Consider the following 24,842-nt stretch of genomic DNA (forward strand, 5'->3'; position numbering starts at 1 on the left):
ATTAGAAGAAAAGAGGTTTAACCTTAAACTACGTAGAGGGTTCTTTACTGTAAGAGTGGCAAGGATGTGGAATTCCCTTCCACAGGCGGTGGTTTCAGCGGGGAGCATTCATAGCTTCAAGAAACTATTAGATAATCACCTGAATGACCGCAATATACAGGGATATGTAATGTAATACTGACACATAATCACACACATAGGTTGGACTTGATGGACTTGTGTCTTTTTTCAACCTCACCTACTATGTAACTATGTAACTATGTAACTATGTAACTTCAAACTGTTATTGATGTTAAAGGGGACAATACATGGTATTAAGAACTGGGGTATGAAAAATTTTGACCAGAGTCATTTGGGTAGTTTCTGTTGTGATTATGATTTAAAAAGAGTAAACACAGTTGATTTATAATAAATGGCTTCAGCCAAACACTAACCATGAGTGAAAGAAGTTTTTGTGCTATAATTCATATTCTCTGAGAAATGGCCAAGAAATCATAAATTCTGCCGGGGTATGTAATTAATAAAAAAAAAAAAAAAAAAAAATATATAAAAAAAAAAAAATAATATATATATATATATATATATATATATATATATATATATATATATATACACACACACTATATATTTATAAGAATGCAGTGTTGTGGACAGATAAGAAAAGGTCACCCTGTACCTCTGACCATTACTACAAAAAACAGGGCTTTGCTTGGAATGTGTTGACTTTCCAGTGTAAACTTCATAAACTTGGTACTAAAATTAAATCACTTAGTTACATCACACCACTGGTTGCCTAATTTACCGCTACTTCCTCCTAGAGCCCTTATAAGGTACTCAGGTGCTTCCTCCCACCCTTTCGCCACAAGGATTCGTTACAGGACGATCTACACCTAGGTTCCCGCATACTTCTTCTGGACATGCTTATCCTATATTCCACACCCTACTCTGTGAGTAGGGTGTGGGTGTCCCCATTGGGGAATACCCTCACCCATAGCTATGGTGGAAACCAGACGAATGTTGACCATGGTTAAACCTCAGGTGAACATTTGCTCTTTGCTGTGATTGCTCACACAACACTTAAAGCGAAATTCACCCAAAAGGAGACGTAACACTTTTCCTCCCTCCTACATTTTGGAATGGCTTTTGGGGGTGCAGGTACATGATTTAGACAGGTTCTCACTGACTTCCCAGGTGATCAAAGCGGAAGTTCAGACCCCACCACTCCCCATAGCCGCTGGGGACACAGGCCACCTTCCCATCCATTACTTGGTTACTCTGCATTACTTGCTACAAACCTGAGGCCTCATGGGGTGGCGTTATAGAGAAGCTACTCAGGGAGCGTGTCTTTGTGAAGGTGCAGCCTATAATCCAGGGTCTATGAATACTTTGCCTGTGTCCTGTACTGCACTATTAGATATTGAATTTACAGGTAAATCTAATTTTTTTGGCCGCAGTATTTGACTCAAACTATCAAAAAATCACAGGTGTTCTTTAACTTGGACTCTGCATTTGTCTTTTTTGTGGTCTAACGTGTGTAATTTCCGGACAGGGGGCTGACCTGGTGACTACTCATGAGTTGGGCCATAACTTCGGGTCTGAACACGATCCAGACAGCATGGAGCTGTGTGCACCCAGTGAGGATCGAGGTGGGAAATATGTGATGTACCCTATAGCTGTGAGTGGAGACCACCAGAACAATAAGGTACACTGCTCTGTTTTACACAGTTTATGTTCTTTGTTAATGTAGCCATGTGCAATCATTTTCATTATCGCCTACATAGGATTATACCTTTTGTCCAGCTATTGTATAGAGTTTTAGCAAATGATTGTTCCTTTTCTTAGACACTAGAAAAGTACAGTGCTTAAAGCTGCTGCCCTTCTCATACAACATTACACATAATGGAATATGTGCATTTTGGATGGTTTGAAAATGTTTTGTCAGATGAAGTGCTGCAGGCACCTTGTGTGGATGAACTCATGGAGGCTGGCTTAGGAAGCCTTGGGGAAGGCCCAAAAATGAGGGGGCAGTAGTTTTATCTTCCAGATGGCCAGGGAGAACTTTAGAGTCAATAGGAAAGAGTTTGAGTGAATAGCTAGGCTATTTCTGAGCTTCTCAACCATCCTCCTCATGTCTCCCACAAGAATAGAAGTTGGATAAATTGTGTTTTTGCCCTGTCCCTTGAGGGGACACAGGAGGTTTTTAACCTTCAGGTTATACTGCCATGTACAGGAAGATTGGACACAGGTAAACTACTACCAGCATGCCTCCATTTTTGCTAGTGTCCTGGAAGGATGGTCGTCCTTCTTAATTCTGCTGTGGTAAGATTAACCTATTTTTTGCTAGTACATTTTTTTTTATTCAACTTTTTTTTTTTTTCTTAAAATCGCAGCTAAATCCTTGTCTCTTCAATGGCAGCTATCTGACATTAACCTGACTTCTGGAGTACTGTGTCCAGACCCTGCTGAACTGAATGTTGCAGGGCTAGGCTGATAGTGACCTTTGGGAACTAGGTTCCATGTAGGACACTGAGCGTTTTCCAGGTCCAGAGCCACTGGCATTGCCTCCGTGCTTGCCCTACCTATGAAGACCTACTTAGTGAGTCTTAGTTAAAACCTACTTGGTGAGGCTCTGAGAGACAGTCAGGCCGAGGGGGGAGGACAGAAACAGGCAGGACCTGGCTGATCCTGCCTGTGTCTGCCCCCCCCCTGTAAACTGACCATGGTTTATCATGGCAGCTGGGCCTTGACATCGTGGTCAGTTTACGTGCCTCCGTCATTCACAGCTCTCTTCTGTCATCCTCTCCCCCCTCCCTCCCTGCCTGTCAGCTCCATGTGTCTATGTGAGCTGTCTCCACCCCCCCCCCCCGCCGCTATTAGTAGTACATAAAACTTTAAAAAAATGTCACTGCCTGCCCCTCTCCTTTATCCAGCGATAACGCACAGTGTAAGTGTTTATTGAAATTCATTCCTCTAAATACCTTTGTCAGATAACTTTTGGCTGGTCATGTGACTCCCAGCGGCTCTCCTAGTCCAATCCAGGGCTACAGCAGGAGGGGCTGAGCGGCCAGCACGGCGGTCTCGGCTGATGTCAGAGGGGAGATCTCAGCCCCTCCGGCTGTAGCCCTGGATCAGAGTGGGAGAGTGATTGGGAGTCACGTGACCGGCCTGAAGATACCTAAAAAAAAAAAAGGCATTTACAGGCATCGATTTCAATAAACACTTACACTGTGCGTTATAGCTAGATAAAGGAGAGGGGCAGGCAGTGAAAGGGATTTTTAGGGTTACAAACACTTTAAGAGGACTTGGAGTACTGGATAGAGTCCGGGAGCAGAGGACAAAATGACTGGAGTCATCTACACCATCATTGGGCATACTACAAGCAGCCCCAGAGCTGTTAGGTGTGAGCTGGGGACACTCAAAAGAGCTTGAATCGCATGTTGTGTTTGCGTGGTGGTAAGGCAACACATAGGCTCAGGGTAAGAGGCAAGGCCTCAAGCACTCTTGAAACCCTGTCAACTGGTAGCAGGTGCAGGCCGGATTAATGTAGGTGACCACGGTCACTGCAGGCGGGTAGCAGAATGGATGGAAAATCAAAGTTCTACTCAGGGGTGCGCCCCCGAAACGCGTTAGAAGTACCCTGTGTTCTGTGCATGTCCATGCACTGTGTTTATGGCCTTTTGTCAGTTGCATTTTGTGAGTGCCCACTTTTATATAAAAATTTCTTATTAATAAATTATTTTTGGTAATGCACTAGGTGTGCACATCTTCCATTTCTGTTTTTCTTGTAACTTTAAACTTCAGCTGTGACAGTCTGCTGGAAGCCTCTTGTCTTATCTCTCCCATGTGTCTCGTGTCAGTACACATGCATAAGGTACTTTGGTTAAAAATGATAGAAAGGAATGACCTTTGTGCAAGAAGTCAAAGACTATCTTCAAACTGACTCTTGCTAAAATCACCAAGGACGTTACTTGTAGTAGGCGTACCTATCTTCCTTAGTGGTAAACATGTTAAAAGCCTAACTGATTGTATTGTCTTTTCCCTCTCTCGCTGTTAAGTAACGTTCCGTTTTGCTTCTTCACTCGCTTGACTTTCTCTGGTACTCGAAGTCTGCTAAAGCCTCAGACAAGCCTTTTTCTGCTTGATGGCACCCTCCCACTTTCCATTTCCATTTGCAGATGCTTGGACAACTTGCATCACGGGTGTAGGAAGTGGGTGTCCCTGGGTTACAAAGCAAAGTTTCTCTCTTCCAACTTCCTGCTCCTTCCTTCACTGCACAGATTAGCAGATCTCTATTGATCCCTCTTGGGTCTTCTGGATGAGGATGTCATTGCCCCACTTCCTGTGGCAGGATGGTTTTAGGGGTTTTACTCCAGTCTGTTTACTATTCTCAAACCCCAAGTGGGCAGCTGCTTTGGATCTCAAAGCTGTGGATGTCTTAATTTGAGCTTAGAAATGATTCCTGGATTCCACCAAATCAGTCATCCCTTTCCTTCCCCAGGGCGACTTTCTGGCTTCTGAGAATATCAAGGTTTGCTTACCCGTATGTCCCTATCTATGCAGCACATTGTTTCCTCCATTTTGCTGTGGGGTCGTTATGCTACCAATTTGTGGTCCTGCTCTTCAGCCTCTGGCATGCACATTGGGTGTTCACCAACTTTCTAGCCCAAGTATTAGCCATGCTGCGTTCTCATGGCATCCCCATTACGGGATATTAGAATGACCTCCTGTTGAGGGAACAAGGCTTGCTTGGATTACGTGGCCTTGACTTTCCAGATATTACAGCGGTTTGGATGGGTTTTGAACCGTCAGGAATCGTTGCTGGAACAGACTCATTGTTTAGTGTTGAGGTCTAGTCCTTTAAACAGCTCAGGTGAAACGTCATACTTTCTGGTTTCAGATTTAAGCTCTCCAGTCCAACAGGCGCCCGACTTTCTGCATTTGTATAAGTGTCCAGGGGCTTGAATTTAGCATGCTTTGAAGCAGTTCCATTTGCCAAGGTTTCTGGCTTTTATATCCTGTTTCAGAGTTGGCCTCTCACTCCTTGATTCAGGCCTTTGTACAGGGGGTCTCCCCCCGTCCGTTCCTCTGTGGGATCGGAATTTGGTTCTTGTGCTTCAGAAATCGCTGTTTGAAGCCATTAGACAGTCTTCTCTCTACTCTTATCCACAAGGTGAAATTCCTTGTAGCCATCATCTCTGTGAGGCGAGTGTCTAAATTGGTAGCTTTATCCTGGAAAGAACCCTTTATGGTTTTGCATAGCTAAAATGTGGTGTTCAGGCCCCCCTTTTTATGAGAAACTGTTGTCAACATCAGGAAACCCACCTTGAGAAATTCAGTGTAGCCAGTGTAGCCATCCTCAAGTTAATGTATGACAAAGTGGCTGCATAAATGCTACAGGAAATCAGCAGTACTATGATGCAACAAAATGGGGGGAAAAAATAACTAAATGTGACAAATTTTTGATACACAGTGCTAAATCAATGTTGCTCAAAAAGGAAAAGTAATTTGGGCACTTTTGTTCATGTATATTTCATACCCACTGGAGCTTTACCAACACTTTTCTCTCTTCTTTTGCTTTATTTCAAACTAAACAAATTTAGTCACATTTTTGCATTACAGCTGCTCCATTAAATATATTCTCAAATTCTCCTATTTCACTGGTGGGTGACAGTTAAAGAGGTTGTAAACGTCATTTAAAAAAAACAAACCTGTCTATACTTACCTGCTCTGTGCAATGGTTTTGCACAGAGCAGGCCTGATCATCTTCTTCTGGGGTCCACCGCTGGTGCTCCAGGCCCCTCCTCCTCATCGGGTGCCCCCATAGAAAGCCACTTTCCATGGGTGCTTCCAAGTCCCACTGATGCATCCATTAACATGGACGGCGGAACTCAGCCCTGCCTCCCGCTCCCGTGTCACAGCTTTTGATTGACAACAGCCAATGGCTGCTGCTTCTAGCTTCCAATGAGGAAATCGACAGCGGTCGGAGCCGCTGCGCTCGAGCACATCGCTGGATCAGGTCGGGCTAAGGTAAGAAAAAGAATGCATTAGGTGAAAAACCTTAATGTGTTGCTAATATAACTTCTAGTCTGTATTTCTTGGAGAGCGTTAGTGACATGCATACAGTGAATAAACTCATGTTTCCCTCTCTCAGATGTTCTCTAGCTGCAGCAGAGAATCCATCCTGCGCACACTTATGAGCAAGGCATCCATCTGCTTTAAGGAACGCAACAACAAAGTGTGTGGAAACTCGAGAGTGGATGAGGGGGAGGACTGTGACCCAGGCCTGCTACGTCAGCACAACGATCTCTGTTGTACCTCCGACTGCAAATTCAGGGAGAACGCAATATGCAGGTCAGTATAGTGTCAAGGACAAATGAGATGTTAGCACTATTAGGAATGGGTGTCTGGTTGTGACCATTTTAAGGACTCTCTCCTTGGTAACCTTGAGTTGTGCATTTTGTCCAATCGATACAAATCATGATACTGCTGGTAATGCTCTATTCACAATTTTGTGCTTGATAAAGGAATCCTTGTAGCAACCCATCACTAAATCCTATAGAAAAAAAGAATCAAAATTGCTAGCAAATGGTGTGGAAAATACCATGCACTTTGATGTTGGAACAGTCATTTAAATGCACATACCTGAGTGTGAAGACAAACGGTGGTGTTCTCATTTGTGAAGGTTAGTAGTTTGATTAAATTACCTGGAAGAAGATGACAGACGATCAAAATAGCAACTTCAGAAGGAGACAGTTGTCATCATAAAAATGTCCCCATTGATGATTAGCTTTTCTTTTTGGTGGCAGCTCAAAATTTTAGAGTTTCTTTACTTTCAGTCCCGGTGACAGTGGTCACCAGGTGAAGGAGAGACTAAATCTCCCTAGTGGAGACAGACAGCCGTTAAAATGCCCATTTCTTGTAAGAAAATGATGATCGTGCTTCTGTGAAAGAAGAAAATAACCATGAGATAAAATAAATGACAATTGAATCTCTTAAATTAGCGAATTGCGCCTAATGAAACAGAGGATCCTGCGAGCAAAGCTTGTAATTGAATGCTTACAATGAAACCTTAAAAATGCAAAATTCCTTTAAATAACATGCCAGAGGGACGCCCTCAACCTGCTTGTGAAGTGGCGCATCTGTACGATGTATACAACCTACTACAGAAAAACTGTCATTTACAATGAGAATAAAAGTTTAAAGTGGATTTCCACTCTCTGCTCCTGCTCTCTGCCACGTTCTAAGCCTAATCTGTTAGGTTAACTTTAAAAGAGAAGTATAGGTTTCTTCCTTTTTTAAAAAAAAAATGTATTTATTTTTTGCTTAATCTTAATCCTTATGAGCTGCTAGTACCTACAAATCTTTCCAGCCCTCTAAAAAGTGCATCCTTTCTGTTAAAATAATTAATTACATATGGGAGGGGCTACAGTCTTTTCTGGAGTGTCATGCCGACAGTCTGGTCGGGATCCCCCCCTTCCTTCTTCTCTGTTTGATTACCGGGTCTGGGCTCTCTGCTCGCTCCCGAAACTTCAGACAACACACACATCTGCTCTCCTCCTCCCTTATCCAGGCAGAACGACCTCAGCACACACAGCCTTCAGTTAAAGCAGCAGCTCTGCAATGTATTAAAAATAGCAAATGCTCTCAATACATTGTTCTGTGTTCATTTACAAAACAGAAAGACACAGTAAACAGGGGGCTGATGTTTACCACGTCTTCCCTTCTGAATGAACACAGTGCGATATGTAGAGAACATTTCCTGTGTTCATCCAGGGGATCGCTGAGCATGGGATGAAAAATAATAAATATACATTTGAGTTCAAACTCAACTAAAGAACATCAATTAGGTGATAAACTTTATATTCACTTTGATCAATTGTTAAGGTTTATAGTCTCATTAGCTCAAGCAGAGGTCCACCGCTTTAGAACTTCCCAGACATGCCTCTTAGCGTGGCTATAAACAGTTTAATCTTGATGTGATGTCTGATACAAGACCAAGACAGGGATCAGACTCTTCAGGCCTGCCCTAGAGGGTGATGATGAGTATTTCTAGGCATTAAAATTTGTCATTGCTTCCATATTCTTGCCTTTTAAAACCTGCATTTTTCCTCTTGCATTTTAATAAAGGAAAAGAAGTACTCAGTCCTATGCTGTTTGTTTTCATTGGATGATTCACACAGAACATTAGTGGTAGGTCTGTTACAAAGTATAGGATAATTCTCTCTACCCCTTGTGCTAAGGGAGACATCTGTCCATCTAGGCATAGCTTTAAAGCATGGCTGATAATGCTGAATGCAAAATTGGTTTTCTTTTAGGCTGGGTTCACATATGTGCGGCCTCGGGTTCGTACCTGGGGTCCTGTGCGTGTGTGTTCACCGGTTCAGGTGCGATTCAGGCCTGAATTTTCGTCTGAATTTGCACCCAAACTGGACCCAAGCACACACCAGACCCTTTTTCAATCCGGACCATGGCCTTCCTGGACATGCATTAACACTTGCCTGTAATGCGAAGAAAACTTAGGTGGATGAGATCTTTATCTAGCCACATCCTTCCCCTAGCATATGCATATAATTAAATGCAGGATTTGACTTGTAGATGGACAGCATGCAGATTAGGAGCTTTTCCACTACCTGGTGTGCATCTTGAGAAAATCTACAGGAAAACGTTGAGGGGCTGATCCTTAACCATGTAAGGACCTTGGACATTTAAACTCCCTCCAGTCAGTTCCTTCTGGGCGCATTACTGTGGGTGTAAATGTTGGGTCCTGTCATTACTTTGAGAGCCAGTGTCCTAGTCTATGTCAGTGAACTGACAGCTCTTTCTGTGCTGATTACTGTAATTACACTGTCAAGGTTTTCTACATTTGATTATCCCTTTGTTGTCATTAACTAATGAATTCCATTCTCTCCTTAGCCTTTTTTTTTTCTTTTAATTGGTTTGATTTTTATTAGAAAGTAGTAGTAAACTGAAAAAAAGGCCCCTGCAGGATAATGCCATAATGTGCTAGTGTGCATCGCACTGAGAGCATAGTGCGCATGTGCCGCTGATGTCACTAGCTGCTACTAAAGTAAATATCCCCTTAAACGTTGCACGTTTAGGAGATATTTACTGTACCTACAGGTAAGCCTTATTATACGCTGACCTGTAGGTAGAAGTCAAAAACTGGACTAGCACTTTGTATCTATAGTAACACTAATTGTTTTGAAACTGGATACAAGGGTTTTTTTTTCCCTTTTTTTATTTTTTTAAGTTTTGCCTGTAAAGTATATTGAATATTAAATTAACTAGGAAATCACAAAAAACAGTGATTGTGTCATCTTGGTATCAGATATTGCAGAATTATAGACCAACATCTGAAATTTAAAATTTGCTCTGTCGTTAAATTGAAATGGTGTTTGGCTTAATGTAATTGTTTTCTAGAATATGACAGTGTGCATTTTAACACTGGGTGGAGTAAATATGTCTTAAAGGAAGCCTGTATTGGGAGGAGTATTAAAGCTGCTGTTGCTGACCTAAAAGTGACAGCTGCCCCACTGTCATGCTGACTTAGGGTCTCCAATTCTTACAGTTACTGCCCAGGCCATCAATACATTTCAGAAGTTCTGGCTTCATATCTCCTCCAAGTCAGTAACACCAAGGACTAAAACCAAAGACCGCCAGATAGGTAGCATTTTCAAAAACTGGTAAGCACTCAGAGCTTGCATATTTCTTCTAGCACAGGTTTCTTTTAACCAGTAACAAAAGATGGCAGCAGTGTACCTTTTTTGATGTTATTTATTACAGTTGAACTGTTGAAAGGTAAGATCAGATTTGCTGTTGTGTTTTACATCAGACACTGAATGAACCACATTTTTTTTAGATAGCAGTGTTACCGAATCTAGTGTCTTTCTGATTGTCTTTATATAAATATATATTTTACATATTTCAGTGATCGCAACAGTCCATGCTGTAGAAATTGCCAGTTTGAAACTGCTCAGAAGAAATGCCAGGAGGCCATTAATGCCACTTGTAAAGGAGAGTCCTTTTGCACAGGTAAATGGCAACATAGCATAGCTTCAGAAGAGCAGGTGACAGCCACGGGGGTCTATTGGGATAAGGGGCAGTGTACTGCCAGACTGCAAAATGTTTCACACAAGCAGCAATAGCATTTGTATGATATAATGTACATACTGCTCCATGAGCTCTGGTTTATTCCTATGAAAGCAATCGTTCTAATTCTGTGACAGTTTCTTTTCTCTGCAGAACAGACAGATAGAAGTCCCTATAATGATTTTACTAAGGATTCCTGCCCTATATAATTACATACCTGGTTTTCTGCCTATAAAGGACCTATGGTGCTGTGTTTTTTAATAAGCTAGCTATACACATTACAGAGCTGCAGGCATAATCCAGCCTTTGAATAAGCTCTCATCCATCCCCCAACTAGTTGTTATATGTATTAATTCTTATTCACATATTGATCAAGAATGTGTTATGTGGGGGAGGGGTGGATGTCTCACTTTCCACAATTACACCCAGTAAGGCTGAATGAGCTCAAAGCTTACAGCCTACCCGTGTCACCTGACTGCTCCCACCAAGTCCCTACTCGTGTCACCTGACTGCTCCCACCAAGTCCCTACTCGTGTCACCTGACTGCTCCCACCAAGTCCCTACTCGTGTCACCTGACTGCTCCCACCAAGTCCCTACTCGTGTCACCTGACTGCTCCCACCAAGTCCCTACTCGTGTCACCTGACTGCTCCCACCAAGTCCCTACTCGTGTCACCTGACTGCTCCCACCAAGTCCCTACTCGTGTCACCTGACTGCTCCCACCAAGTCCCTACTCGTGTCACCTGACTGCTCCCACCAAGTCCCTACTCGTGTCACCTGACTGCTCCCACCAAGTCCCTACTCATGTCAGTGTCAGTAGTTTTTCTTTTCTTTTTCTTTTATTTGTTTTTAATTTTTTTCACAATCATTTTGCTTGGTGCCTTGGACCATGTCGGTTTTTGCTTGTGATGTCAGTAGGTTTGTAGTTTTTTTTTTTTTTTTTTTTTTTAGCCCTATTGGGGGGGCTTTGGTGAGATGTCAGACCCCTGACATCTCCCCATTGAGACAGAGAAAGGCACAGAAGACAGATTCCCCAGTCCTTTTCTCACCACTGAAGGTGAATGGAGAGGAGACAGAGGCTCCTCTCCATTTATAAACTGAAGCAGAGTAACACACAGTTTACTTTGCTCAGTTATCACAGAGCATAGAGAGCGATCGGTAATGAACACTCTCTATGTCCCATTCAGAAAAGGAACAGACCTTCCTCTGCTCTCCATTCTGACAGATTGTTCTCTCAAAAAACAAGTACCTTCAGTTGAATGGACACTGGCCAAAAAAAGGCACCGATGGCTGCAGTTGGTGATCTCTTGGTGTCTAGACTTAACAATAGACATGTGCACACTGAAATATTTCGTTTCGGAATTTCGTTTTCGTCCGAAAAATAAATGTATTTAATTACTCCCGAAATTCGTTTTTTATGTATTTCGTTTTTCATTAAAAATTGCATTAGTCCGAAAATCCAAATTAAGGTCGAATCTGTCATTGAAGGCTTATGGTGTCTGTCGAATGTTCAAAGAAGATTCGACGGAGCAGCTAAACTGTACAATGCCGTATAGTTTACCTGCTCCGTTGAATCTGCTTAGAACTTTCAACAGACACCATAAGCCAAAGTACGTGTGTACTTAGTTCTAGCTATTTTACTGCTCCTCCTCTTTGGCTACAATCAGCCAATAACATTCATCATCATCATTATTTTTATTTATCTTTTCTCCCCTACGTCAAATCTTTTCTCCCCTGCACATGTCTACTTAACAACAAGATGGACAGGTTTATATCCCAGACCAGGCAACCTCAAGTGTTTGTGGTGGATGCAGGGCCGGTGCAAGGATTTTTGTCTACTCTGGCGAAGGTGCACTTTGTAAAATTTCAGTAAAAAATACAATAAAGTAAATTTCTGGGCGCATAAATGCAATTTATTACCTTTTTTGGTAAAATATAAAAGATAAGGTTGTGCCAATTAAATAGAGACCCATGTCAAACCTTAAAATTGTGTGCGCCTGCAGCACTTTACTGGTGCTAAAATTATTGCTCTTACTCTGGCGTTTGCGCTGATGTATAACGTGTAGGACAATCGCTGTTTTCATACGTAGATGTCCAGCTCGCGCTTTTTTTGGTTTGTGTGTGTGTGTGTGTGTGTAGACTCTAAAAATATTTAAAAAAAAAACATTTTTTTTTATGTTTCCTTTATATGCTTAAAATATGTTTGGACCAGCAGCAGTGTCCTTTTCAGGTATTACTTATTTGAAGTTACTGTTTATCTTTAATTTTCTGACACCAATTAATTACACAAATGATTATAGGAGAAAGGAGAGGAGGTGTGTTGGTGGCAGAATATCAAAATTCCCAGCATAAAACTGTACACCTAAAGTCAAAAAAGCTTCATATATTTCAGTATGTATTTCCCACATAACCCATGTACAAACTCTACATATAACCCTGTGATTTCACATATGAACACATTGCCAATTAATCATTTCATCAATGGGTGCTATTAGTGTGTATATTAAAATATAAATCCTACAGGTTTCCTTTCAGTGGTGCGTGTCTCACAGTCCACTCTGTACTTTCCTCATTGTAGGTAACAGCAGTGATTGCCCCGCACCTGGCAGTGCAGCCGATGACACAGAGTGCGTGGATTCAGGGAAATGTATTGGTGGAGAGTGCCTGCCTTTCTGCGAGATTGAAAAAAATCTCAAGTCATGTGCCTGCAATGGTAAGAGAGTGATGGGGTAATGCTGAAGAAATTGAGGAAATCTGGATTTTACATCCTGGCTAAGTTTTCATGAGAGGAATCCTGGAATATAACTATATGTGGCTTTTATCATGTTGTGGTTGTTTGTAAGTAATCAGGTCTATGTTTTTTTTAGAAACTGAACAATCCTGTAAAGTGTGCTGCCGGGACCACAATGGAATCTGCAGTCCGTACATGAGCGATAAGAAGCAGTACCTTTTCCTGCGTAAAGGAAAGCCGTGCACTGTGGGCTTCTGTGATGGCAATGTAAGCTGCGTTTTAATTCCTAAATTTGTCTGAATGATAACTGCCAAGGTTTCCACTGCCTACACAAAGGGAAAGATGGTCTTTGTGGCTTCCAGTAACATCTATATAGGCCTTATGATTGGGCAGTGACAGTGAATGCATTCAGGCCCACTGCATGTGTTTTCGCATTGGAACACCAGCTTTTTTATAAACATTTCTTCGCACCAGATTGAAGACACATGCAACAATGTATGCAATCTGAAACATATCTAAATCGTAAACCAAAAACATTATATAATGTAGCATATTAGTCCTCAGATGTGGGCATTGCATTTGTGTGTTTTTTAAGCTTTTTTTTCCCCCCTTTTTTCCACTGGTGATTCTGCTAGTAACACACTTGTCCCATCGAGATGACATTTATTTACTGTACAACATAAATAAGACTTGGCTGTGGAATCCAACCCCTCTCCTATTCTACATAATATAGAGAGGCTTGGTTCTGTAGTCTGGCAAGATCAATTGGTATTTTTTTTAAACTTCTCAAACGGATCTAACAAAACCCTTTCAATGGTATATTTAACAGACCAAAAGGTCCAAATGTTAAAGTTTTGTTTTTGAGTTTAGAAATACTTTAGCGCATGTTGTCATAAAATTTTCAAAGCATTCTGTTTTATATAATGCCCCCATTCAGTGAAAATAAAAACATGTTCCATATTTTTCAAATGTAAGCTTCCTTAATGCTTTCATGAGAACCAGGCCCTCTGGCTACATGACTGGGACTTTTCTTTATCGTACATCACGGGACACAGAGCACCATAATGACTATGTGGGTTATACGCTTACCTTTAGGTGATTGGACACTGGCAACCAATAGTAAGACGCTTCCACCCATATAACCCCTCCTACACAGGAAGTGCCTCATTTTTTTTGCCAGTGTCTTGAAGGTGATGGTCATGGCTGTTCAAGCTCTTCAGTTTCTTCAAAGAAATGTCCCACTGAGGTCGTTATAATCGGATCCATTCGGATGGCTTACTAAACTAAAGTGGATGGTACCCGAACCTCGGTTCAAGAACAAGGTGTTGCTTGTAATGTGTCCTTTTTAGGTCCTGGACCCTTGTTAAAGTTGGTATTCCTGGTCAATCTTGCCCAAGGAAACCATAAAGGGTGCTTTACAGGTCCAGGGGTGTGGACCCCAATATGGGGGACCCGGTCCCTGAAGGTCCTTAGAGGCGCTACCCGCCGTGATGGGGGAAGATTAGGTCTGGCAAGACAGGCCCTGCTGCTTGGGATGGTGAGTACTCCCTTTGGGGCCTTTTTATATATATATATATATATATATATATATATATATATATATATATATATATATATATAATATGTATATAATGTATATATATATAATGTATATATGTATTTCCCCTTGTAAAACTGCTAGTATAAGCCTATAATGTGCCAGGATTAGAGGCCGGTTTGGCACACATTTTTAAAATGTTTTGCATGCGCGCCGCGTGCCCGTCACCGGCTATCTGCGTCACGGGTGCGCCGCGATCGTCAGGACGGCGCATGCGCCATGCGGGTCACTGATGCGCGCGCTCGCTCTCATGCTAGTGCTTATAAGCATAGAACTCCTGGCGTGCGCATGGAGGAAGCAGAGCGAATGGTGGGCACGTGAGCCTGGTGGTCTTGGACACAGCGGTGACAGGTTTAAAACGAGTTGTAGTTGTGGGGAGTATTCCTTTTTAGTTTCCTCGTGTGTAAGCAATGTCTTCCAAAAAACGAGGAACAGGGAACAAGGCAAGCACAGGGGTAAGAGTCCCTCCACAAAAGACAGGAGACCAACCCCATGCTAATGCAGCCTCAGTTTCTCCTGAAGGACCTACTGCTTCTGACCTGGCTGAGCCATTGCACTTGTCAGGCATAGTAGCCACTACCAATGTACCTGCCTCGGCTTATGTTACAAAGGATGATTTGGCATCTGCCTTAGCGGGTCTTGAAGGCAAAATAGCTGGCATGATTGCCTCTGTAACACAGGGGGGAAGGAAGCGTAATAGATCTCCCTCCCCCGGGCCTGGGCCAAGTGGTGAGTCACTAGAGCCCCAGGACTCTTATAGCCAGATGGGTCCAGGTAACCTGGAACCAGAATGGGCAGAGGATCCAGAGGAGGTGGTCATGAAGGACCAGGAGGTAGGAGAGGCTGAAGATTCCTCGGCTGGGGACTCTGGCTCTGAGGAGCCAATTTCAGCCTCCCATTGCCAGAAATTGTTTATCCAATCTCTAATGGAGATGGTACGAATTGGGTTTAAGTTACCCCCGGTTCAGGAGTCTGCACTCTTGTTCCACTCTGGGATCGTTGCGACATAAACAAATTTCCCAAGCTTTTCCCTTGCATCCGTTACTGGAGCAGGTGATTTATGCAGACTGGGAGCATCCTGAAAGGATATACTTGCCTCCCAAAAGGTTTTCTGTTTTATACCCTATGGAGGAGAAGTTTAGGAAGAAATGGAGCACACCTTTGGTAGACGCTGCCATATCTTCTGTGCATAAAAACTTAACCTGTCCAGTGGATAATGCCCAGGTTTTCAAGGATCCGGCTGATAAAAAGCTAGAGTCCTTATTGAAGGCCTCCTTCTTGGTTGCCAGTGCAGCAGTTCAGCCTGCTGTTGCAGCCATTGGGATTTGTCAATCCCTAAAGGATCGCTTTAAGAGGATAGTAAAGAACATACCTGGCCTGGAGGAATCTGCTGAGGAACTATCAGAGATCCCTCATGCCTTGTGTTTTTCGGTAGACGCTTTAAAAGACTCTATCCAACAGATGTCTCGTTTTGCGTTACTATCAGTTCATATGCGCCGAGTATTGTGGCTAAAGAACTGGTCTGCTGAGACGCCATGTAAAAGGCTACTTGCTGCTTTTCCGTTTCACGGAGAGTGCCTGTTTGGCGAAGATCTGGATAAATATATCCAAAAGAACACTCTGGAGGAAAGAGCGCTCTGTTTCCTATTAAAAGGAAGGGGAAACAGCCCTCTTATAAAATTCCTAATCCTCCAGGGCCTGGTGCCTCTTCCCCTAAGCGGTATTGACGGCCTCAGCCATCTGGATTTAAAAGACCACACAGTCAGAAAAAACCCTGGACCCAAAAGCCACCCAAGCCCAACTCCAAGTCTATCTTGTGAAGGGGCGCCCCCGCTCTCAAGGGTGGGGGGCAGGCTTCGGATGTTTGGGGAGGCCTGGGAAGAACTGGTTCAAGACAGATGGGTCATTTCCACTGTAAAGAACGGTTACAGAATAGAGTTCCAGGAGGTTCCCCCGAACAGCTTTCTACACTCAAGGGTTCCGGCGGATACAGAGAAAAGAAGTTGCCTACTCCTAGCTTTACACCATCTGCAGTGAGTAATTGTAAAGGTCCCGCACAAGGAAAGATTCAAGGGGTTTTACTCAAACCTATTCAGCGTGCCAAAACCAAATGGGGAAGTAAGGCCCATTTTGGACCTCAAGGCTCTCAACTTCTTTGTAGACGTCCGATCTTTCCGCATGGAGTCGGTTCGTTCAGTAATAAGGTCCTTGAGAAAGGGAGACTATTTGGCATCCATAGATATCAAGGATGCGTACCTTCATGTGCCGATCTTCGGTCCACACCAAAGGTTCTTACTTTTCGCTGTAGAGGGCAGTCATTTCCAGTTTGTGGCACTCTAGCCACGGCCCCCAGGGTCTTCACAAAGGTTCTGGCCCCAATATTGGCTTCCCTAAGATCTCAAGGAGTCTCCATAATAGGATACCTGGACGATCTACTTCTAAGAGAATGCTCTTGCCCTACACTAGTTCTAAACGTGTCAAGTACAGTGCGGGTCTTAAAACGCCTAGGTTGGGTACTAAATTTGGACAAGTCAGCTCTTTGTCCGACCCAAACCTTGGTGTATCTGGGTCTGGTCTTGGACAACGCCCAAGAAAAAGTGTTTCTTCCGCCCTTAAAGGTCGCCTCCATAGTGGAACTTGTACAGAAGGTGAAAAAAGAACCAACACCTTCTGTTCAGCTGTGCATGAGGTTATTGAGCAAGATGGTGTCATCTTTCAGCGCAGTGCCATATGCACAGTTCCACTCCAGAGTGTTCCAGAACAGTATCCTGAAAGCCTGGGACAAGTCTGCTCGAACCTTGGATCAACCAATGGTTCTATCTCCACAGGTTCTATGGAACCTCTCTTGGTGGTTAAGAACCAGCAACTTAAAAAGAGGGAAGTCTTTCCCACCAGTAGCCTGGAGAGTGGTGACCACGGACGCCAGTCTTCTCGGCTGGGGAGCAGTCCTAGAGGAAGCGTCTGTCCAGAGAGTATGGTCCCAGACAGAAAAGACTCTGCCCATCAATCTACTGGAGATTTGGGCAGCCCGTCTGGCCCTGCGATTCTGGACGTCCAGATTGCGGGATTTTCCGGTCAGAGTTCAGTCCGACAACTCCACAGTAGTGGCGTATATCAACCACGAGGGAGGTACCAGGAGTCGGGCAGCCCAAAGAGAAGTAAATCATATACTAACCTGGGCAGAAAAACATGCAGTTTCTGTCGGCAGTGTTTATCCCGGGGGTGGACAATTGCCAGGCAGATTTCCTGAGTCGCCAGAAATTGTTACCAGGGGAATGGTCCCTGCATCCCGAGGTTTTTCTACAGTTCTGCCAATACTGGGGGACCCCAGATGTGGATCTGCTGGCATCCAGATTCAATGCCAAACTGGACAGGTTTGTGTCCAGGACCAAGGATCCACTTGCTGTCGGGATAGACGCATTAGTGGTTCCTTGGGATCAGTATTCTCTGATATATGCCTTCCCTCCGATCCAAATTCTGCCGCACTTACTACGCAGAATACGGGAGGAACGGAAGCCGGTGATCTTAGTGGCCCCAGTGTGGCCCAGGAGATCATGGTACTCGGAGATTGTGAAGTTGGCAGTAGGAGATCCGTTGGTTCTTCCTTGCCGCCCAGACCTGTTGTCTCAAGGGCCCATATTCCATCCTTCTTTACGGTTGCTGAATTTGATGGCCTGGCTATTGAGACCAGACTATTGAAAGACCATGGTATTATGGGTTCAGTCTTGTCCACTTTGATAAACGCTAGAAAGTCAGTTTTTAGAGCTATCTATTATAGAGTCTGGAAGTCATACATTTCTTGGTGTGAGAAAAGGAAATGGAACCCTCGTAGGTATACGATTGGAAGGGTGCTCGCCTTTCTCCAAACAGGAGTAGACTTGCAGCTTGCTTTAGGGACAATCAAGGGACAGATTTCGGCCTTATCGTTTTTTTTCCAAAGACCAATTGCAATTCATTCTTTGGTGCGAACCTTTGTCAAGGGAGTAACACACCTGAGGCCAACGCTTAAACCACCTTTATGTCCTTGGGACCTAAATTTGGTACTGTCAGCCTTACAGAGTCAGCCCTTTGAACCTATTAGGCATATCCCTTTTGTCCTATTGACCAAGAAATTAGTTTTCCTAATGGCCATAACATCGGCTAGAAGGGTGTCAGAATTGGCCGCCCTTTCGTGCAAAGAACCTTTTATGGTTCTTCATCAGGACAGAGTGGTCATGTGTCCTCGTCCGGATTTTCTACCAAAGGTAGTTTCCAAATTTCATTTGAATCAGGATATCATTTTACCTTCCTTTTTTCCAAACCCTAAAACTAGGGAGGAAAGGTCGCTTCACTCACTGGATGTGGTGAGAGCGATAAAGGTTTAGTTAGAAATGTCAGCCTCTTTTCGGAAAACTGTCTTTTTGTCTTGCCTGAGCGTCCTAAAAGAGGATAGCCGGCAACAAGTTCATCTATATCCAGGTGGATTCGCCAGACTATTGTCCAGGCGTATGGATTAAAGCGCAGGGTTCCACCCCGGGATTTAAAAGCACACTCCACTAGAGGAGTTAGTGCATCATGGGCAGTACGCCAGCAGGTGTCTATGGCTCAGGTTTGCAAAGCAGCCGTTTGGTCTTCAGTTCATACGTTCATCAGGTTTTACCAGGTGGATGTGAGATCTCAAAATGAGACTGTTTTTGGCCACAGCGTGTTGCAGGCTGCTTTATAATCTCAGATCCATTGGGCCTAGGGGTTATATGGGAGGAACCGTCTTACTATTGGTTGCCAGTGTCCAATCACCTAAAGGTAAGCGCATAACCCACATAGTCATTATTATGGTGCTCTGTGTCCCGTGATGTACGATAAAGAAAAATGGATTTTTAAAACAGCTTACCTGTAAAATCCTTTTCTTGGAGTACATCACGGGACACAGAGTTCCCTCCCCTCTTTTTTCTGGGATCGTCATTGCTTGCTACAAAACGGAGGCACTTCCTGTGTAGGAGGGGTTATATGGGAGGAACCATCTTACTATTGGTTGCCAGTGTCCAATCACCTAAAGGTAAGCGTGTAACCCACATAGTCCCACATTATTATGGTGCTCTGTGTCCCATGATGTACTCCAAGAAAAGGATTTTACAGCTGTTTTAAAAATCAATTTTTTCAGCCCCCTTCTCCTCCCAGACAGGGTGTTACCTTTACCATTAATCTATTGGTACTGTATTTTAAACTGCTAGTAATAATTAAAAGCAATCCCATGACTAAGCTCCAGGGGGGCAGAGCGAAACGCATTGGAGGTGTGGCCTGGTCATAGTCCAGGTTGAGGTTGCCACTCCACTTATCTCTGTAGGACACCATAGATGTGCGGCATTCAGGGGTCACCCTTATTCCCTCGAATAATTAAAAAGCAGGCGCTTGTTTTGGCATTATATTTTGTGTACATGTCTTGCCTTGGGAACACTATGGCAAGCTTAAGGCTATTGCTCCCTGCATCCCAGGATAAATAAGAACAAGGGGAAATCTTCCAATGGGAACACCTGTACTTTACTTTGAGAGATATGCTGTAACTTCCTTACTTTGCAACATGAACTAAATAGAACGCTCACCAATGTTACACAGAGAAAAAAAAAACACACATACAATTTACAACCCCCAGCATTGGTGTCGGTGGACATAATAATAATTACCAGCATTGGTGTCGGTGGATGCAATAATAACTACCAGCATTGGTGTCGGATGCAATAACTACCAGCATTGGTGTCGGTGGTGCAATAATAACTACCAGCATTGGTGTCTGATGCAATAGTAACCCCCAGCATTAGTATCAATGGATCCAATAATAAGCCCTAGCAATTTGTATCCGGGTAAGCAATAATAACCCTAAGCATTGGTATCGGTGTCCGCAGTAATGACCCCCAGCACTGGTATCAGTGTCTGCAGTAATAACCCCCCAGCACTGGTATCAGTGTCTGCAGTAATGACCCCCAGCACTGGTGTCAGAAAATACAATAATAGCCCCCAGCATTTGTGTCAGTGAATGTAATAGCCCCCCCAAACCCCCCCCCCCAGCATCGGTATCAGTGGATGCTAAAATAGCCCCAGCATTAGTGTCAGTAAACACAATAATAACCCCCCAGCATTGGTGTTTGTGAACACAATAATAGCTCCCAACATTTGCGTCAGTGAACTTAATACCATAATAATACCCCCCCCCCCCCAGCACTGGTGTTAGTGAAGGTGTCTGTGAACGCAATAATAACCTCCAGCATTGGTGGCTGTGAACACAGTAATAGTCCCCAGCATTGGTTTCAGTGGATGCAATATTTAACCTATTAACTTTGGTGGTTATTGGCAGTGATATTTAACCAGCCTCTCCCATTGGTGGTAACCCCCCCCCCCCGCAGTGGGACTTGTACTGTGGGTGGAGGTAACTCTGCCCATATCTCTGCCCAGAGTAAGTCTCTTTTTCAGTGCTGGCACTGGAACATATCGTTTCAGTGCTCGGCACCCCACTGGCACTCGGATTTTCTACATGATGCCCAACAGCCCACAGGCCACATGATGGGCACCAGGGCTCTAAAGCATTGTCGCTTTGTTCTTATTTCATGTCATTTATGTCCCAAACTATATCTGATTGTTATTTGAACCTGCTCACATTAAGGCCTTCTATGACTACCTAAAGGCAGAGTGCAAACAAGCTCATGATCAAAACACTCTGTTTTGCCAATGGCATGTGTCTAAATTTAGTTGGTGGAGAAACCTGATTTGAAGCTGGACTGATTGCAGGAACCAGGTAGCCAAAGCTGGCACCTCTCTTCCACGAGTTCTGCCCCTTGTTAGTGGAAGTTCATGTCACTAGGCTATAAGATTGGACCTACCATCTCTAAATAGGGACAGTACTAATATCTTTTCCTCTGTTCCTCTGAGGCATGAGATGCCATGCGATTTAAAAGATGTGTTAAATAATATATTCTTAGTAATGCATCAGTATGCAATGTGGCTTGTGTTATGTGTAGGCAGATTGTACATCTTCATCCATGACTATAAGTAACTAATCCTTTACAAATATTTCTCTTCTGTGCTTCTCTCATACAGGGAAAGTGTGAGAAACAGGTCCAGGATGTGATCGAGAGGATCTGGGATTTTATTGACAAGCTTAGTATCAACATGCTGGGCAAGTCTTTTTATACTTCCTTTTTTTTTTTTTTTTTTTTTTTTATGTAGCAGCAAACCTGGGAAACAGGACGTGTGTGTGTGTGTGTGTGTGTGTGTGTGTGTGTGTGTATATATACTACCCCAGTGTGATACATATTTTAGCAAACAATTTTTATGTTTTAAAGTAGATATTCAACATATAACTAAATTTAAATAGTATTTCTTTCTTGTCCATTAAGGAAGGAAGTCTTTAACTTGCAGGGTTATATTGATGCCTACTGGAAGATATAACACTGGCAAACAAATGGCTGTAGGGCAGCTCAAGATAATGCTCCTACTACTGCCCCTCCTCCCCACCTTGTCCAATCATAGAACACTTTGCATTCATTCAGAGAATGCAAAACATTCTCTAAATGAATAGCACCTGTGCTGAGCCGCCAACTTGCTGTCTTCAGAATGCAACAGGCCAGCAGCTCAGCACAGGACCTGAAAGTAAGAGGATATCACTGGAGTAGCGGTGTCTACTTCAGTGATTTCCAGTCTCCGGGGGCATCGGCCAGATACAGTCAATACATAGTTACAGTAGTCCAAGCTGGACCAATCTATAAAATATCCATACCCCTACCTTACAATGCCCCTCCTCCTTTTTTTTTTTTTTTTTTTCCCCTCCTAAAATGTCTGTGTCAACACACACTTCTAGGCCAAGATGTCATTGTTCTGTTTCCTGTGGCAGAATGGTTTCAAGTATTTTACTACAATATTATCATTCCCAAAGCCAAAGGAGGCTTTTGTCCCATCTTGGATCTCAAAGCTTTTCATAAAAAAATATCCCAAAAGGCACTGGAACTTTAACATTTATTTGCTCAGAAAAATGAGGCGAAAAAAGTCATTCAGCAAGTTTACTGGCTGTGGTATGGCTGCTCACATAAAGCAAGGTTCTCCTTTAAAGGGTACCTGGTATGCCACTCGGACCATAAAAATATAACAGGAGTGCCAAACTCAAAGATGCAACAACATCTTTTTTCACCAGTGAGCCTTGTTGGCTTCTGTGAAAATCAAGGAAGTGTACCTGCATCTCCCCATCTTTCCAGTGCATCAATGCTTTCTTTATTTTGCTGTTGGACCACTACATCACCAGTTCATGGTCCTGACCTTCAGCCTCTCATCAGTACCTTGTTTGTTCACCAAGGAGAGGGCCCCAGTATTAGCCCCTTTGCATTTCATGGCATCTCCATTGTTAGTGGAACTCCTGTTGAGGGACCAGTCACAGAAGGCTCCGTCGAACAATGTGGCTTTGACTGTTCAGATGTTACAGTGGTTCAGGTGGATCCTGAACCTTCAGAAATCTTCTCTGGAACGGATTCATGGTTTGGAGTATCTGGGTCTAGCCCTGGATACAACTCAAGCCAGAATTTTTCTTCCACGAGAGAAATTTTAGACTCTCTGATCTCAAATTTGAGCTCTCCAGTCCAGGAGTCATTTGACACTCCACTTCTGCATGGGAGCCTTGGGTCTGATGGTAGATAGTAGCCTCCTTTTTGAAGCAGTTCTATTTGCCAGTTTCACTCTAGACCTCTACAACATAACATTCTGTCATCTAGGGACATTCATTTGGCAGTGAGGACTGTGCAGGGGACTTGGTTGTCTTCAGGATATTGTCTCCCAATCCACATTCTGGAGCATCGGGTGATTTGGCCGTCTCTGCAGTGGTGGACAATCCTGCTGAAAAGTCATTCGATCCAGATACACTCAGACAAAGCCATGGCAATTACATATATAAACCATCATTAAGGAACCAAAAGTTTCACAGCTACAAGAGTTTTTTTTTTTGCAAAATATTTTTTTATTGGTGACATTTTTCAAAATACAATCCACACTGATATAGAGTCCTCAATCATAGCAAGAAAGGCAAAAAATGCGCAATATTAACTTGTAATAGTTATCCAAATTGACTCATTCCATGTGGGATATACTAGCCAAAAAGACTTATCAGTATACAATTTTTTCATATTGTAAAAATACACACATAAACTTTAGGTTTAAAGGTTTAAATGTACATATTCAAGTATAGTAGTTCAAGATCAATAACCTAAAGCAAGGGTACATTAGCTCATTACCTGGAGAGGTATAGGACACTCAGAAAATCATACAGCCCAGTTTATTTAATTTGTCGGAGAAGGATCCAAGGATCCCATTGCTTGTAAAAGCAGGGAGCATTGCCCTCTTTGTGGGTCATAATTTGTTCATATTTGAAGGCTTCATCGACTTTTTTAATAACTTCATTAATGTTCGAGGATAGCTCTGACTTCCACTTTCCCGGCACTATCAGTCTAGCTGCCATTAAGATCTGTACCACTATTGGCCTGAGATTTGTTGGGTATCTGTCTACATGGACACTCAAAATGACTATTTCTGCGTTACCTGCCATAATTATACCCATAGTTTTCAAAAAACCTTTAAGGTTAGGGCAGTCCCAAAGCATGTGAAGTAAGGTGCCTACTTTTCTGCATCTACGCTAACACTCATTTGATCTAGAATTGGTGAATTTTGCAGCGATGTAAGGGGTATAGTACCATCTAAGAAGTATTTTTTTAGCCATTTTCCAATATGTATTGGATCTTGTGAAGCATTGATTATATTTAACTGCTTCTTTCCATTGAACCTCTTCTTATATATATATTTTTTAATGTGTGTTTAATTCCAAAAAGACCAAGCCTCATGTGGTATCTTAGTTGGGATTATAGGATGGGCCTTTAAAAATGTAGTTACCCTCGTGTAGGTTTAATAATCTGAGGCAGCAAGTGAATATCTCTTTTGCAGTATGCTAAATGGAACAGCTTTCCTGTCCGTAACTAGAGTAATCCCTTTTCGTTCAAGTGTTTAAGGAGAGGTCTGCTATGTGGGTTTGAATAGATGACAGAGGTGTAGGGATATCAGTTAATGCCGCTATAAAGTTTCTAGAGAAGCAAAACTGCTTCCATGTGTTCATTACCAGCTGGATAATGGGGTATGTGGATTTAAAGTGTGTATTGGAGAAGGAGTTGGCTAGAAGTGTAGAACTTAGGAAGTTTTGGGGGGGGGGGGGGATGTCCAATATTTTTCTATAGATGCCCAGTGCTTTAGTGAGGATGATTGAAACCAGAATTTAGTTTGCTCTAGGAGGCTTGCTGTGAAGTAATCCCTTAGTATAGGGAACCCCATTCCTCCTCCTACTTTTTTGTGTTTCTGTAGAGATGATTGGGAGCATCTTGGTTTTTTGTCAGCCCACACAAACCTGCAAAGTTTTGATTGCATAGT

The 24,842-nt window shown here is 43.0% G+C and overlaps 1 protein-coding gene and 1 long non-coding RNA gene across 2 annotated transcripts in view; both read left to right on the forward strand.

Moving 5' to 3' along the window:
* The window catches only part of LOC141121500 (uncharacterized), a 1,788,704-nt gene that overhangs the window by 355,785 nt on the left and 1,408,077 nt on the right, over positions 1-24,842 (forward strand). The gene's annotated exons all lie outside the window — the stretch shown is intronic.
* LOC141121509 (disintegrin and metalloproteinase domain-containing protein 17-like) lies at positions 1,554-21,629 on the forward strand. The gene is made up of 7 exons (XM_073611133.1): positions 1,554-1,702; positions 6,152-6,351; positions 9,929-10,032; positions 12,305-12,319; positions 12,668-12,802; positions 12,957-13,087; positions 21,486-21,629. The coding sequence occupies exons 1-7, from the start codon at positions 1,616-1,618 to the stop codon at positions 21,612-21,614; spliced, it is 801 nt and encodes a 266-aa protein (XP_073467234.1). The 5' UTR covers positions 1,554-1,615; the 3' UTR covers positions 21,615-21,629.

The sequence above is a fragment of the Aquarana catesbeiana genome, unplaced genomic scaffold (genome assembly GCF_042186555.1).
Source record: "Aquarana catesbeiana isolate 2022-GZ unplaced genomic scaffold, ASM4218655v1 unanchor211, whole genome shotgun sequence".
In the NCBI taxonomy this organism is placed as follows: Eukaryota; Metazoa; Chordata; class Amphibia; order Anura; family Ranidae; genus Aquarana; species Aquarana catesbeiana.

Excerpts from the sequence above, each read along its gene's own strand:
- LOC141121509 (XM_073611133.1), top strand. The coding sequence starts at position 1,616 with ATGGAGCTGTGTGCACCCAGTGAGGATCGAGGTGGGAAATATGTGATG. Across the intron at positions 1,703-6,151 it reads GAGACCACCAGAACAATAAG|ATGTTCTCTAGCTGCAGCAG; the intron begins GTACACTGCTCT and ends TCCCTCTCTCAG. Across the intron at positions 13,088-21,485 it reads TGGGCTTCTGTGATGGCAAT|GGAAAGTGTGAGAAACAGGT; the intron begins GTAAGCTGCGTT and ends TCTCTCATACAG.